Source organism: Centropristis striata, chromosome 3, assembly GCF_030273125.1.
Source record: "Centropristis striata isolate RG_2023a ecotype Rhode Island chromosome 3, C.striata_1.0, whole genome shotgun sequence".
In the NCBI taxonomy this organism is placed as follows: domain Eukaryota; kingdom Metazoa; phylum Chordata; class Actinopteri; order Perciformes; family Serranidae; genus Centropristis; species Centropristis striata.
Window position 1 is genome coordinate 15,857,357 of NC_081519.1, and position 15,533 is coordinate 15,872,889.

At 38.6% G+C, this 15,533-nt stretch overlaps 3 protein-coding genes across 4 annotated transcripts in view; 1 reads left to right on the top strand and 2 right to left on the bottom strand.

Annotated features, from left to right (window-relative positions):
* Positions 1-1,627, bottom strand: part of tmem128 (transmembrane protein 128) — an 8,983-nt gene extending 7,356 nt beyond the window's left edge. The window contains exon 1 of the mRNA XM_059328605.1: positions 1,444-1,627. Coding sequence (XP_059184588.1) covers positions 1,444-1,543 — 100 coding nt within the window. The 5' untranslated portion in view covers positions 1,544-1,627. The remainder of the gene's footprint in view (positions 1-1,443) is intronic.
* A 4,378-nt stretch (positions 1,628-6,005) lies between these two features.
* lyar (Ly1 antibody reactive homolog (mouse)) lies at positions 6,006-10,013 on the bottom strand. The gene is made up of 8 exons (XM_059328597.1): positions 9,376-10,013; positions 9,150-9,264; positions 8,295-8,402; positions 8,066-8,146; positions 7,435-7,747; positions 6,695-6,757; positions 6,443-6,528; positions 6,006-6,289 (listed from the first exon to the last, which is right to left on the bottom strand). The coding sequence occupies exons 1-8, from the start codon at positions 9,495-9,497 to the stop codon at positions 6,152-6,154; spliced, it is 1,026 nt and encodes a 341-aa protein (XP_059184580.1). The 5' UTR covers positions 9,498-10,013; the 3' UTR covers positions 6,006-6,151.
* On the top strand, positions 9,992-15,533 carry zbtb49 (zinc finger and BTB domain containing 49). Of its 2 annotated transcripts, none has more exons than XM_059328572.1 (8): positions 9,992-10,076; positions 10,460-10,662; positions 11,278-12,344; positions 12,442-12,488; positions 12,580-12,653; positions 13,025-13,107; positions 13,287-13,448; positions 14,187-15,533. In XM_059328572.1, exons 2-8 carry the CDS (start codon positions 10,511-10,513, stop codon positions 14,930-14,932), a joined length of 2,331 nt encoding a protein of 776 aa, XP_059184555.1. In that variant the 5' UTR covers positions 9,992-10,076; positions 10,460-10,510; the 3' UTR covers positions 14,933-15,533. The 2 variants fall into 2 exon arrangements, with proteins under 2 accessions (XP_059184555.1, XP_059184554.1); XM_059328571.1 differs by having other exon boundaries at positions 10,067-10,179.

Consider the following 15,533-nt stretch of genomic DNA (forward strand, 5'->3'; position numbering starts at 1 on the left):
TTAAAACTAAAACTAATGAAAAATCCAAAACTATCATAACCTTGCCTGGAAATGACCTCTTAGAACGTACAGATCACTGTCAAATTTCATTGAATTAACCATAAGATGTTTTCCAAAGTCTTAGCCAGCAGACTTGAGACCATGGTTGGAAAAATAATAGGCCCAGATCAAACAGGCTTTATCAGGGGATATCTGGCTCTGATAATATTCACAGACTCTATACAGACAATATTGATTTCCAACTTCTAAGATCTTCCATTTAAATAAGGATGCTCCTTTTGTGTAGGTACTACTATCCTGTTGGTTGGTAGAGGGGAGAAGGGTGGGTGAGTATGAATGGGAGCTGAGGGGAAGCTGGTCTAAACAATCAAAATGTAATTTATGTGAGTTATTCTAAAAAATCAATTAGACAGGGTAACATTTAGTGCCAAAACAGTGTGTAACTCAAATAAAACTAATTACTAAAGAGATTCTAAAAGTCCAGGTATGGTACCGGATTTACTACTAAATATGAGATTTGTCTTGCCTTTACAGAATGTGCTAAATCCCACCTTTAAGGAGCTCTTGAGGTGAAACTGATAGCTTTCTATGAGATAATCTTACTTCTCAGAGGAGGTATTAATCTCTATAATTTACTGGTTGATTAGACGTATCAGAGTCTGTTGTTGGCTGCTGAAGTGCTTCAGCAGGGCTGGTCTAGTCTGTACAGAGTTCACAATGAACTCCATGCCCGAGACAAGCAGTTGGCCTACATATTTAATCAAGTTATGGTGGACCTTGAATTAAATAAACACTATACAAAGAAGCACCGCTTGCCAGAAGAACCTCTGTTAATATATCAATTGGAATAAAGGTAGCCACGAATATAAAAAAAAGAGGATGACCAATCGACAAATGCTTTGTCTGTTGCTTATATTGGAGTTATTAGTTTGCACTAGCAAAGAGATGACCCTCAGGCTGAGGACAGTGTAGGAGTAGAGTTCCTCTGTATCATGTTGCTGAGCTGACACAGCGTTTGCTCACAGTCAAAACAATCAAGAATTGCTGGATTTCTGCCAGTGAGGGCCTCAAAGTTGGACAGTTGTCTACCATACAATCCAACCTTAGACTAAAAATGCTGCACTCACAAATAGAAAAGGCTATATCTTTCTTCAACGTATCGTTGTATGATATGGCTTTGTAAAGGGAAAATGCCAAGTCATTCAAAGACTAGCAAGTGGACTGCAAGCTGCCCATTCAACACATTAAACCATTAAAACAAGCTTCTACTATTACAATGTTTGCTAAGTTTAGCTAGCAAGCCGTACGTTAAAGAGCAAAACAGGAGCTAGCTTTTAAAACTTAACGTCACCATTGTGTTTATAACATTATCGTGTCCTTTGTGTTAACAGTTAAGTGGATAAAGTTAGCTAACAACGCTAGCCAAGTGTTTCTAAAGCTTACTTTTTTCATCTTCGTCACCATTTGTCGTTGTTTGCATAAGAAACTCCGCATCTCTCTTAAATCTATTCCGCAACGTTGCAAGTTCACTGTCGTTAAGCATTATGTTAGGCGTTATGTATCTTTATCTTGCTTTAACTCTGGAACTATGGGCTAGCTAGTGATGAGGCACTTCCGGCTTTGAGAGTCGATTGTTCATGACGCATCCAAAAGCGACACGTGTAGTTTTTTATGTATTAGAAGTAACGGAGCTTAACAAGAGTCAAGGGATAGCTAAAGAAAATGAATGAATAGCTACTATATCAGATATATAAAACAATATATGAATTTAATTCATTAGAAATATATATGAGAAGTAAAACATTAACTAGTATTAGTACATAAAGAGCTTTTAAAAAATGTTGCATATTTCCATCCTTTAATTATTAAGGTAATATTTTAATGAATTCAACTTTTGTTCTTTCTTACCTGTGAAAATAAATTCACTAAACTGACATAGCCCATAAGGTCCCTTTTGAGTATAAAAAAACAAACATGTTTTTTTTCTCTCGCACAGTTAGCTCACATGGCCATAAATATGAAACTTTTCATAAGAGTTGTGTGTTATTCAATAGCAAATTTCATGGGACTATCAATATAGAACTTGTAAAGCATTTGTTGTAACCATTTCATTTGCAGACAACCATGTCTGATGCAGTCACTTGAGATAAATAATAGTGTGTAATGTGTAATAATGACAGTCTTGACACAAACAGCATCAAATAAACTGAACCACAGGGCTGGAAATACGACATACCCTGAAAGGCTAACTGAGGACACTTGAATGAAGGGCACATTTACTCCCATCCCTCATAAACTTTGCAGAATGCATAGTAGCTGGCTCTATTCCAACATTTATCTTGAATGTATACTTTTACATAGCACGGGCAAGAATCTGACACCGCTGATATCCTTGTCCTATTTCACTCTAATCCTGGCACAGTCAGGGCACATGCAGTGGACAAGTGAATAATAGGCTACTTTAATATGGGCTGCAACAACTTATTCAGAAGCAAACAGTCACAGTCAACATTCCTGCCATTAATCTTGAATCATGACGATATGTTTTGTTTTTTTAACCCATAAGAACCCAGACCCATTAATCCTTAAAGTAAAATTATTGGGGATATACCACAGAACCACATAGAACATATTTATGATGTTTTAATTTTTAAAAAAATCTACCCCTAAATGTCAAACATCAGTGATATGACATTTATGTTAGATTGGGCATTTATGGAAGTTATGTTTATGATATTTCTTATTTTAAAATAAATAAACTAGACACCTTTTCTGCTCACAGAAACACAAATTTGCCTTTTTCTTTGCATCTCCACAACATATATCGAAATTGTGACAGGATAGGATTATTTTTTGTTTATATTTGGTCAAATGTACTTAGATTAGAATTAGAATTGTTAAATGGGTTTAAACTTAGCCTCGTAACAAAAAAAAGCTTTTTGAAATTAGCTACTTTTCCACATTTCTGTTTCCAGTCACACACATATTTTGGAGAAGTCACTTCTTGTCAGTCACACAGTGACACAGTCTTGCTAAGGGACTTAATGAGTTAAAGTGAAGCATAAAGCTGAATATGGGAGATTATAGAACATTTAAAGTGTTTGTTACACGCGTATCACCATGGGTTCTTATGGGTTAAGGTCCTGTGGTACTGATGGACAGTATTGTGTTATACTGAGAAAGGTGTTTACTATATTGGAGAGAAGGAAAACATCCACGGCTTATATCTCCAACAAATAAAAAATAAAAAAACAATGATAAAAAAAAGTGTCACTGGTAAAAAGAGATATATATCTTTGTTTTATTTTAGGGTGAATTGTCCCTTTAATGGGAGACCTCTTTGGCATGTTATCGCCTTTCAAGAAAACACGTTGAGACTTGCTGAATTGTAAGATTTGTAAAGGTAAATTTGTTGTCCCTATGTAGATGCAGCAGGTATGAGTGTTACCTCATAGTCCAAGATACCGTTTGGAGCCTGGTTGTTACCCGGGGGATTTTTAAGAGAAGATATAGCTGTTAATGTTTACCACAGGTGGCATACAGTAAGTCTACTCACTTTTGTACAGAGCTGTTCATGTAATGACAACAATAAAGTGAGACTAATGTAAATTTTGCTTAACACATGTAGTGTAACTATAAGACAAGTAGAGGAGAAAGTTCAGCTGCAGTGATTACTTCACTAAAAGATAAACGCTAGAAAGATGATCACCATTTTGATAAATGATTAATCATTGAAGCAGTTTTTAATGCAGAAATGCCAGAAAATGCCATTTCCAGTTTCTCAAATGTGTAGATTTCCTGCTTTTCTCTGTTTTCTATCTATCATATCAAATTGAATATCTTTGGGGTTCGGACCGACAAAACAAGACAATTAGAGCGACAACTTGGACTTTGAGTAACTGTGACTGACCTTTTTCAACATTTTCTGACAATTTTTAGATTTAATGATTCATAAATAATCAGATGAATGGATAATGAAAAGTTTCAGCCCAAGAACAAAGTCAGCAAAATGGCTGAATAGTGCTAGAAGAGTAATATCTATCTATGTTTGCTATCATTAGCGATTACATTCTACTGGTCATAAGTCACAGAGTCATGGCTGCAACAGCAAATCCCTTGAGGGTATTTCATTAAGCTAAGACGTGTTGTATTACTTCACTGACATTTGAAGAATAAATGTAGAGTCACAAACATAGTCTAACAGTAGCACAAGCAGGCAAATACCATAGAGTCCACAAACTTTGCCTACTTTAGCTACTGGTCACGCCATCAAAACACCTGAGTCTATTTAAATGAGCAAGATGCTTTTTTTTAGCAATCAATTAAACAATGATTACTATTTGTTGTAGTCCTCAACAGCTCAATGACATTAGCAAACAGGTTCTTAAGTAGCTACATAATGGGCATTGCATTTGTGTCCAGACAGGAGAATTTGGCAGTTTCCAGAGCTTCCAACCAGAAACATCCTGAACCAGTGGTGGTTCTACACAGGGGCCTCCAGGGGCCACTGCCCCTGTGAAGAAGCCTTTGGCCCCTGCTGTGGCCCCTGTGTCAAATTAATAATAAAATGATCAATTTATAACAATGAACAATGAAACAATTCTAACCTTTTTTTTGTTCAAACAATATCTCATTGCACACAAAAGAAATCCAGAATGTTACATTGTATAATAGTTTAACTCTATGCAGTCTTATGGGGCTATTTTGTCCATTTTTGAATCCTTTTCATGTCTTTGTAAGTCATTTTGTGTCTTTTTTGGACATTTGTGTCTTTTTTGTGTCTTTTTTTTTGGTAATTTTGTGTCTGTTGTGTCATTTTTAGTTATTTTGTGTCTTTTTTGGTCATTTTGTGTCTTTTTTTGTCATTGGTGTCATTTATGTTTCTTTTTTTGTGTCTGTTTTAGTCATTTTGTGTCTTTTTCAAGACATTCAAAGATTTTGAATGCTTAAATATCATCTTTGCCATTCTATCATGTGCTAATGTGCCCCTCTGATTTAACACTGGCCCCCACAGTAAAATTGGTCTAGAACCGCCACTGTCCTGAACACAGCAAAATTAAAGAGAAAATACAGAGGGCACACTTCTAGTGCCTCATAAATGATCTATTTTTGTATGAGTTTATACATTGTTTTTAGGACGGTCCTTCACATTGTGCCTTTAACTTTTTCTTTATTAGAGAAAAGATGTTATTTTTCTCTCACTGAAATTCCCAGGGTAAAGAAAGTAAATTTAAAATATATTGCTCATATAGCTATAAACAACATTCAGATATTATCCCACCATCCAAAACAGATTTGTTTTGCAACAGTAAAGTCAGGCGGCGCAGTCTAAGTTTTTCCTGGAGCAGTCTGTGGGGTCTGGATTAAAACAAAAGCATTAAGCAACATTGAGTCCAACTGTGGACTAGAAAACACTATTTTAATACAAGCAAACTTGAGTAACAGCTTGACTAATACCCAAAGTATGCAATATACAATTACAGGTGAGCAGTGTGATGAATGAGCATCAGTGTTAAACCTGCTGGGATTAGCAGAGCTTCATAAAGCTGGGCAGATTTCCTCCTGTAGCTCCTCCTGTGTGTGTGTGTGTGTGTGCAGGGTAAAGGGGCTGCTCATTCTAGCGGTGGAAAATCAGACAGCATTAAAACTTCACCTGAGGCTGACACCAAGCGTCCCGCTTCTATGGAGCTTCTGTGTCCCTGGCCAAGTGAACCCCATTCGGGGTGCCGAGGAATGTGCATTAGCTTCGTCCCGTGTGAGAGTCAAATTCACCTCAGGTGCACCTCTCCTGTTTCCCTTCCCCCACTCCAACATCCAATCCCACAGATAAGGTGCCACTTCCCAGCCTTACCGTGGGCTCGGAATGTGGAACGGAGCAGCCGCCTATGACAATTGTCATTTCATACATTAAATAAACAACACTGACACATTGTAAGGTCATTTGTAAGTGTTTTCCATATGTTGATAAGGTCACTTCAAACAGAAAAACTACTTAATGGGACACAGACGGTTATAAAATTATTTAATCTTCAAGATTAGGTCATCTGTACAAAAACATCCAGGGGAGGATGGCAGACAACAATGGCTTTTAAATTTTAAAAGTCTATGAACAAACATACATTTCATGCCAGGCGAGGTGGGACGAACAGATCTACTTTACAAGTCGAACTCTGTCTTTCAAGACTTTGAATTTGGGATTACTGTTGATCTTCTTGTTGAAAAGTGCGAGCACGTCCTCCTCTGACTTAAAATTTTTGTCACCAGTGAAAGAGTAGTACGCTGCCAAAATCTGAAAAAGAGGAGCAAGCTCTTAAATTCATATTAACCCAAAGACAGCTCTCATTTTTAAATAATATCTACCAAGAACAATGTGTTGGGATAAGAAGTACAAAGAACTATAGACTGATGTCCAGAAAAGGGATTCAAACACTCCATGCCTCACCTTCTTCCTGAGTTTCTTTACTGGCAGTTCCTGGTCAGCGGATTCTCTCAGCACTGCCTTGATAGTTCCTTTCCAGTTGAATTTGCCTGTAAATTAATCAGAAATAAATTAGCTGCCAGTAGGGGGGATATTCACTGAGGGCCATTTCTTATTATCAACAAAAAAAGTAACGCTGACCCCTGGTGGCTTTAATCTTTTACAACATCATCTATTTTCTAAAAAGGTGTCAGTCAAAGTCATCAACCACACTACCTTTGGCAACTTCTTGATCCTCGGTCTCCTCTGCCATGTCAGCAACCTCTGCTGATTGGTCAACTGAAACAAAGAGAAAACAGTTAAACAGTAAGCTTAATACTAACATACTTAATAATATAATTAAATTAAAAGATTGGTTGCAAAAAAAACAAGATATTTGCCCAATTTATACTTTCAAATACAAGGACATAAGAGCATACTGTAATAAAATAGCCAGTAGGAGTGTATTTGATCAATTCTAAAAAATGTACATTTACAATTTTTAAATAAATTATATAAAATAACAATTTGATATAATAATAATATTTTTCTTAATCTTGATTAGGCAGCAAACACTTTACAAAGCTGCTGGTACAAAAACAAATCTAATCTTAAAATAGCGATTCTTCATCAAAATCACTCCATTGTATGCATTGTGTTTTAAAATTCACCATAAAAACTGTTCTGCACAATACAGATCCTGTAAAGAAAAACATTAAATTATGCCTCCCTGCCCAGTTACATTTTATTATGAAGCTGAAATTCTGAAAGGCTGTTTACACAGAGCTGAGAGGGGCAAACAAGAGAGGTTGGGAGTAGAGATTGTAAACATTAATAATTTTATTATATTATATTTATATTTTTTATGGCTAAAAGACACAAAGCTGCAATACCACTACTGCCAATACATGGAAATAATAACAGCACAACTCAGATGATAATAATAAAGAACAGCATGTCTTTAGAAAAAGTCTTACTTGTCTTTGTTTTCTTGCTGGATGTATCACTTTCATCTCCATTCTGCTCTTCATCTCCGTCTTCCTCACTGTTGCGTTTTCTCTTTCTGTCCTTCTTCTTTTTACCTTCTTCTGGCTTCTGTTCCACCGCCTCTTTGGGACCTTTCACAACCTTCCCATTCTTCTGCTGACGGGCCTCTTTACGCTCCCGTTTGTTCAGTTTCTTCTTCTCAACATCTGGATGGCCATTCTGCTTGTCATCTCCATTAGTGTCGCCTTTTACTTCAGCCACCTTCTGTTTAGCTTCCTCAGTCTTCTGCTGGGCCTCAGGAGGCTGTTAGATTAGGGGTGAAATTAACGTCAGTTGGGATATAAAAAAAAAACATGGGGAAATTACTTTCTTTCCTTGACAGAATTTATTACAACCAGACAGCAAAGGAAAACTGCCAGAGGATAACCCAGTAGATTAACTATTATAAAATAAATCTTTGTAGTGTTTTTTTTTTATGTTTTTCAATTCAAAGCCTATTGGATTTTATTACTGTAGCTTGGAATTAAACTTGTTTTTCCATCTTGCTCTAAGCTGATAATATATGCAGAGTAATATGCATGGGGGAGAAAAAAGTTTATTTTATTGTCGTTTGTTACTTACACTGTCAGCTGCAGCGAGGATGTTCCACACTTCATCATGAAGACTGGTGTTGGCTATTTTAAGACTGTTTCTCATCCAGTTCTGAGGGGAAGAACAGCAGCAAAAAATTAATTAATGCAAGACACCATAAACACACACTTGTTTCTCACTCAAAAAGAACACATCTGTTCATCATGCAGTGTGACCAGTAAAAGATAGAATTATTGGTAAAAACTGAATAAACACCAACCTGAAACTTGGCCTTCTTTCTTGGGACATTGTCATATGAACTGACTTGTTGAAGCACACTTTTTAGCTTTGGACTGACTCCAGGTTTGTTCATGGCTTCATGGACTCTCTTTAGCAGAGGAATCATTATGTTAGAAACACAGAAACTCTGTCCTTTTAATGTTATGTATGTGTTTAAAGATAGTTTACCCCAAATCAAAAATACAATTTTTTCCTTTTACCTGTAGTTCTACTTATCAATTGAGATTGTTTTGGTGTGAGTTGTTGAGAGTTGGAGATGTCTGTTTTCTCTTGAATACAATGAAACGAGATGGTGCTCAAAGCACCAAAAATACATTTGAAAAACTCAACAGAACTTGCTTTCCAGAAATCATGACCCTGTTTTTCAGGATTATTGACAGACCTTGTTGCGAGTAGTTTTATATGAAAACTGCACTAGAAAGAAAACAGTTCCTCCATGAAACTGCTCACAAGGTCAGACAAGATTTGGGCAATATATCAATATGCCATCACGATACAGGACAAGACATGATGTTAGATTTTGGATATCATAATATGACATAAATGTTGTCTTTTTCTTGTTAAACAGGCTGTACTACAGGGGAGTGATGTAACTGTCTGAATGTCTATCGTTGGCCTTTTCCCACTTATTACACATTTTGTGATATTTGATTTTCTCCATATCGTCCAGCCCAAGGTTAAGGGAAACATCTCTAGGACCAATATCTCCACTCAGCAACTTTCAAAACAATCTAGATTGATAAATATTACTCTAGGTAAGAGGAAGACTATGCATTTGGATTTGGGAGTTAACTGTCCCTTTAACAGTGATGGGTATTGTTTCTCTGCATCTCACCTGGATCCACTGCTGCTGTTTCACATCTCCTTTGTTAGCCTTAGCCTCGTAGCCTTTGCCTCCATACTTCTGGTCTTCACTGATGCATTTAACATGGTTCTTGTAGTCATCCCCCCTGTTCAACATACACAAACAAACACAGTTGAGACTGGGGTCTAACACAACACTATGTGATTATATTTAATACACGTTAGTAAAACAGAAAATGAAGACTTTTTTTTTTTACCAGAAGTCTTTTCCACAATCGATGCAGGACAGGACCTGGCAACCCCGGCACATGTTCACGTGTTTATCAACCTGAGCTTTCTTCAGGGACTCACCACAGCCGTTGCAGGTGAAGAAAACCATTTTTTGCCACACTTATGCTTGACTACACCGTAAATATAACTTCAATTCAAACGAAACTGCGAACACGTTAACTACAAACGGCATCAACGTTAAACTGATATCCTCGCCCGAAAGTGGGACCAGACTGCCCGCAGCGCTGTTTGAAGCTAAAGTCAGCCTGATAAATGTAGCTACGGTTATCCAATGCTAACAGATGTTAAAATAAACCAAAGTAATAGAGGGTTTATAAAATGGGATAGATGCTGGGAGCCGCCTGCTCTCTCCCATCCGTGTAAACTTTTCAAAACACACGTGACTACACTGTACGGTAGCTACATTAATATTCCACCGTGAGAAAATGCAGCCGGAGAAAAGTTCCGACCACGGTGGAAACGATTATTCTAAATACGTTTTTTAACCCAAGAGCAAAATGGCCACTCGTTACACAAACCTGCCAAAATAAATAACATTATCATTGCTTCATATTCTTAAACGAATACGTTTTCTACTTCATGTTTCGGCGATACAAAAATACAGGTTGAACCAGGAAGTGAAGTCACGGTATTACGCTCGAAAAGTGACCCATCATCCAAATAAAAGGTGGATACCGCAGACAAATGTTTGAATTTATCGTTATTGTTGACTTTAATGACCTATGAACATTTAAGATGGGATATTCTGGATTGAAAGTGTATTTCTTGAGGTATTTGGTGCTGCACTTCTCGTCGTTGTTGTCGTTTAGCTTAGCTTTGTTGCAATCTTGTTAGCCGTTTTCGTCCCAATTTTTGCATGGGTGGTCTCGTAGCACAGACACACTGGATTCTGCGCGGTTGTTGAATTATATATATATTGCAATTTTAATAAAAAAGAAGTCTTGTTCGCATTACTTATTATCTGGTTGCCTTTCAAGGACTACATAACCAGAGAAATTATGAATATTTCCGTTTTAAGAGATTTACTTGTTTTTGACATGTGTCCCCTAGGCTAGGTTTGATGGAGAAGTTGGAGCTGAGAGGTTGAGCAGCTGAGTGACCATGGACACCTTGTCCAGCCACAGCTCGTACCTCCTGCAGCAGCTCCAGGAGCAGAGGATTCAGGGTCTGCTCTGTGACTGCATGTTGGTGGTCAAAGGTGTCTGCTTCAAAGCCCACAAAAATGTCCTGGCTGCTTTCAGCTCCTATTTCAGGTGCCTTTATGTCTTCTTGTATTTAATGTAGTGACATATCAGTGAACCTGTGGTATATTTCCAAACCTATCACTTAACTAAGTAATCAAAGACTGCTGTTGCAGATAGGGTTGCACAATGTGACTTTTTTTAGTCATACTATGCAGAATTTTCCTTAAGAAAAACTACAGAATAGAGATCAACATCACTTATAAACCTTATTTTCTCTTTCCTCTTTATTTGGCTGGGTTCAGGCTATTTTGGGTGGCAGCATTTGGGCACAAAGCTACAACAATAATGGACAAAGTGTGGCAAAATGCCAGGTGGACTAGTGAATCTTGGGTTTGCTTACACTTTTCTTGTGCCTGAGTGGAGGGGCCAAATTTAAGTGTTGTGTTTAACAGCAAGCAATAATTCTTGCATAGTATGCTATTAGTACAGAAATAGAAAAGGATGAGGGATAGCTATGTCAAATAAATGAAAGCAATATGGCTTCGTATTATCGGCTGTATTTATCTGTTATATTTTTAAAATTAATTTAATAATACACAATAATATAAATTTCCACTATTACCCGATATTTTATCGATACATCTCATGCATCCTCTTAAAATGTTGCTGCTTTGATTTTTCCAGGTCGTTATTCCAGAATTCCCCCAGTCAGAAGAATGAGGTGTTCAACTTGGTAATCCAGGATGTCGGTGGCATCGGCCAAATTTTGGACTACATGTACACGTCCCATCTGGACATCAACCAGGATAATGTTCAAGCCCTCCTGGACATTGCTCAGTGTTTGCAGGTTCCAAATGTTCAGAGCATGTGTAATGCTTTCCTCAAACCTTGTCCTCCACCGGTGGATATCCCGTCATTTTCTCTTCCAGGCATGCTGAGCTCTGAGCATGACTGCCTCTTGGGGAGCAGTCTCCCTCACGATGTTGACCTCCACTGTCCCTCGGAAACCCAGAGGCCTGGCTTCAGCAGTGACATGGACCACAACAAAAGAATGCCTGTTTCTGTGCCTAATAGCAGCTCAAACTGTGACACAGCAAACAGCACTCATGCCCCTGTGGAAAAGCAGCTTGTCCACGGCTACAAGCTCCGTAACTTCTACAGTAAGCAGTACTTCAAACAACTGGTGGAGGAGCAGCAGTGTCCGCTCAGCCAGGGAGCTAGCCACACTCCTGTATGCTCAGGAAACACAGTTCAGCCCAATCCTCCCTGCACAGCTGTGGCTGTCGAAAAGAACCCTGTCTCTTCTTTAACACCCTCAGAAAATTTAAACAATCCCAACTCTAACTCAGCAGACTCCATGCTCAACAAGCCTGTGCGCCCAAAGAAGGCTGTGTACCTGAAAAAATACAACTACCTCCGGTCTCAGAAGGCTTTGGAGGAGATGTTTGCCGAATCGGTGAGTGAGCCCGTCCTCAGCTGTCCTAAAGAGAGTCATCAAGAAGAGTCTGTGGTCCAGACCGAAGCTGCAGAAGCTCCCGTTGAGGGCCTTAACACAGACACAGAGCAGGTTACGGAGACAGTGACAGATGTACAACTTCCCAGTCCCCCACCTGTGAACCAAGAAGAGCAAAATCCCAAAACAGTGCCAGAGCCACCACAGCAGACAGGAAACAAGCAGTACTGTTGTGAGGTTTGTGGGAAGATCTTCAAACATCCGAGCAACCTGGAGCTCCACAAACGCTCACATACTGGTATTTACTGTACTGGAATTGCATTATAATCGCACATATATCACTATTCTGTAATTGTAATATTTTTTATACAGAAACCTACATTTTATTCTTGCAGGTGAGAAGCCGTTCCAGTGTAATGTTTGTGGAAGAAACTTCTCACAGGTATTGTCTGGTGTATTATTCTGATTAGCTTATTACTTGCTTATTATTTGGGAAAATTATACTGAGATATCTGACTTATTGCATTTTACAGGCTGGAAATTTACAGACACATTTGAGGCGACATTCTGGGGAGAAACCGTACATCTGTGAGTTATGCGGTAAAAGGTAAGGAAGAGGCCTGCAACTAATAATTATTTTTATTATTGATTAATCTGCCAATTCTTTTTTCTTTAGTGAAAATGTCCATTCTATTTTATCAAAGTCCATGGTGATGGCTTTAAATTTCTAGTTTTGTCAGTCCAAAGCCCAAAGATGTTCAGTGCAATATGATATAAAACAGAGACAAGCAGGAAATCTCCATATTTGAGAGAAAACATTTTATATGGAAAACTAACTGCTGACTAACTGGATTAGAATTAGAATTAATTAGACTATCTGAGTTTACGCCCCAACAATATGATAGTTTCCCAGTATAACTGAGTCCTGATAGCCCATACAGTTGCCTATAAATATGAATAATCATCCATGTTTTCCAGCTTTACTGCATCAGGGGATGTCCATCGTCACAAAGTGGTCCACACAGGAGAGAAGCCACATCTGTGTGATATATGTGGTCGAGGTAAATGGCTGCTCTAAACAGAAGCAGATCTCTTAATTACCATTTTAATTCATCAATACACAATTTTCATGTACTGGTCTAATTATTAAGTTGATCTTATTCAGATGTTTGATAGCAGTGTGAGCTGCTTAGTTCCCAAGGACGGGGGATTCTCTCACTGAACTTCTCTTTTTGCTCAGGATTTAACAATTTGAGTAATCTCAAGGAGCACAAGAGGACTCACGCCACAGACAAGACCTTCACATGTGACCAGTGTGGGAAATCCTTCAACACGCAGAGAAAGCTTCTGAAGCACAAGGCCCGCCACGCCGGGGAAAAACCACACAGCTGTGCCACCTGTGGTAAGGAACAGTGTCTGTCTAATTATTCACACTGATTCCACTGTAGATACAGTGCCTACAACACTATTAAACATGAAGATTATTAGTCAGGGTAACAGAAAAGTATCAGCAACTATTTTGATTGAAGCAAAAATGCTAAACATTTAACGGTTCCATCATCCCAGTTGCTTCTCTTCTTTATCTCATGTGATAGAAACTGCATATCTTTAGGTTCTGGGCTTTTGGTTGGACATAACCAGCATTTTTTGATGAAATTACATTGGGCTTAGCTAAATTATAATACGCACTTTTAAAGACCAAATTATTCAAGAAAATAATTTGAATATTAATCAATAATAAATAAAAAGTAGCTGCAGATCTACACTGTTCAGCTTGAAAATTGAACACGGAAATTCAACTGTAATGAAAGAAATCTTACCCTGTTCAAAATAATCCACTTCTTGTATCTTTCTGCTCAGACAATAGACCAGGATTAACCCCTTATGGTTAGTCACTATCAGAAATCACCATATGAGATTTTTTTTTGTTAATGCAATGATTCCAAAGTCTTTAAGTCAAACTCTTTAAGAATCGTTCTAAAAAAAAATGGTTATTTATTGCTACCTGCTGATGAATGTTGTTTGTAACTTGCCAAAATAAACAAAAAAAAAGAAAGGACTTAAAATACTTGACAAAAATTTTGAACTGACCCAGTGAATCCCCCTAATGGCTGTCAACATGTGTTACTTATTAATGCAGGGAAGTGTTTCATCGGCTCAGGTGATCTGCAGCGTCACATAAGGTCACACACTGGTGAGAAGCCTTACATCTGTAACGCCTGTGGAAAGAGCTTTACCCGCTCCGCCATGTTGAGGAGACACAGCAACATGCACTGCAAGGGGGCTCCAGCAGACAGCCCAGTCCCAGACAGCTCGGACCCCCCTCGTGGCTCAGATGGAGTCGCTTCGTTCCCCAAATCTGTCAGCCGCAGTAAACCTTCTGCCGCAACCAGTGAGCAGCATTTCCCCAACATGATGCCCCATGCAGGGCTAGAAAAACCCTCAACGCCTACTCCTTCACCACCACAACCAACAACACATATAGAGACCTCACCTCCCAGCATGCACCTCAGCCCAGCTTCTACACCCACCCCTCTTCCTGAGCTGCGCTCGCTGGTACCCCATCACCTCCTCTCATCCAGCCACCAGGAGAGAAGTGCAGGACTGACTGCCACAGACCACATGAAGCTCCCCAAACCCCACCTGTCTCAGGAGGCTGTTTACGGTCCTTATGTGGAGAATGGGAACATGTCAGTGGAGATGGGCAGGGGTCTGGTGTCGAGGCCCTACCTTCCTCCCACAGACAATCACTGCAGCTCCCCCACTTCTTCTAGCAGGCACAATAGCGGGTCCTACAGGTCCACTGAGGGACAGTTTATCTCCAGTGTCACTCTTTGGGGCCTGGCAATGAAGACTCTGCAGAATGATAATGACATGGAGCAGTGAAATGTTGCATCTTATGACATATTAAAGCACAACGTTGCCAGTTCACAAGGTAAAACCCTTACTTATATAAGTTTTGATTGTTACCACCTTGCTCTTAATTGGTTAAACTGATTTGTAACACAAATGATGAAGCAAACATGAAATAATTATAATGAATTATTTATACCTGGAAGTGTATTATTGATGTGTTCAGAGTTCTTGCCATAAGTCAATTAAAGAGCTTCCTTTTTTAATGAAAGATCAAGATCATGGCTCTGAGAAAATCATGAATACTGCTGTTGCACTGCTGTTAAAACACCCAAGGGTGATGCTTTTTTGGCTACGCTTGTCAGCAGGTGTCCTCCTTCAGATGTCACTCAAGTGTATCAATCTGGAATATTAGAGTCCATAGGGAAGCAGTGCAGCAGCTTCTGTGATTCAGTGTGGATTTACCCCGCATGGTTTCAACCGTAAACATCCCAGGATACACTCTCTTTGTATATACTGCACTGCACTTTAAAATTTTAAAAATGCAGACTTATTTTCAGCTATCAGTGTCAAATGTCAATGTGTTATATTCATATAAGAATAAAAGATAATTATATTTAACATATGTCAAAAC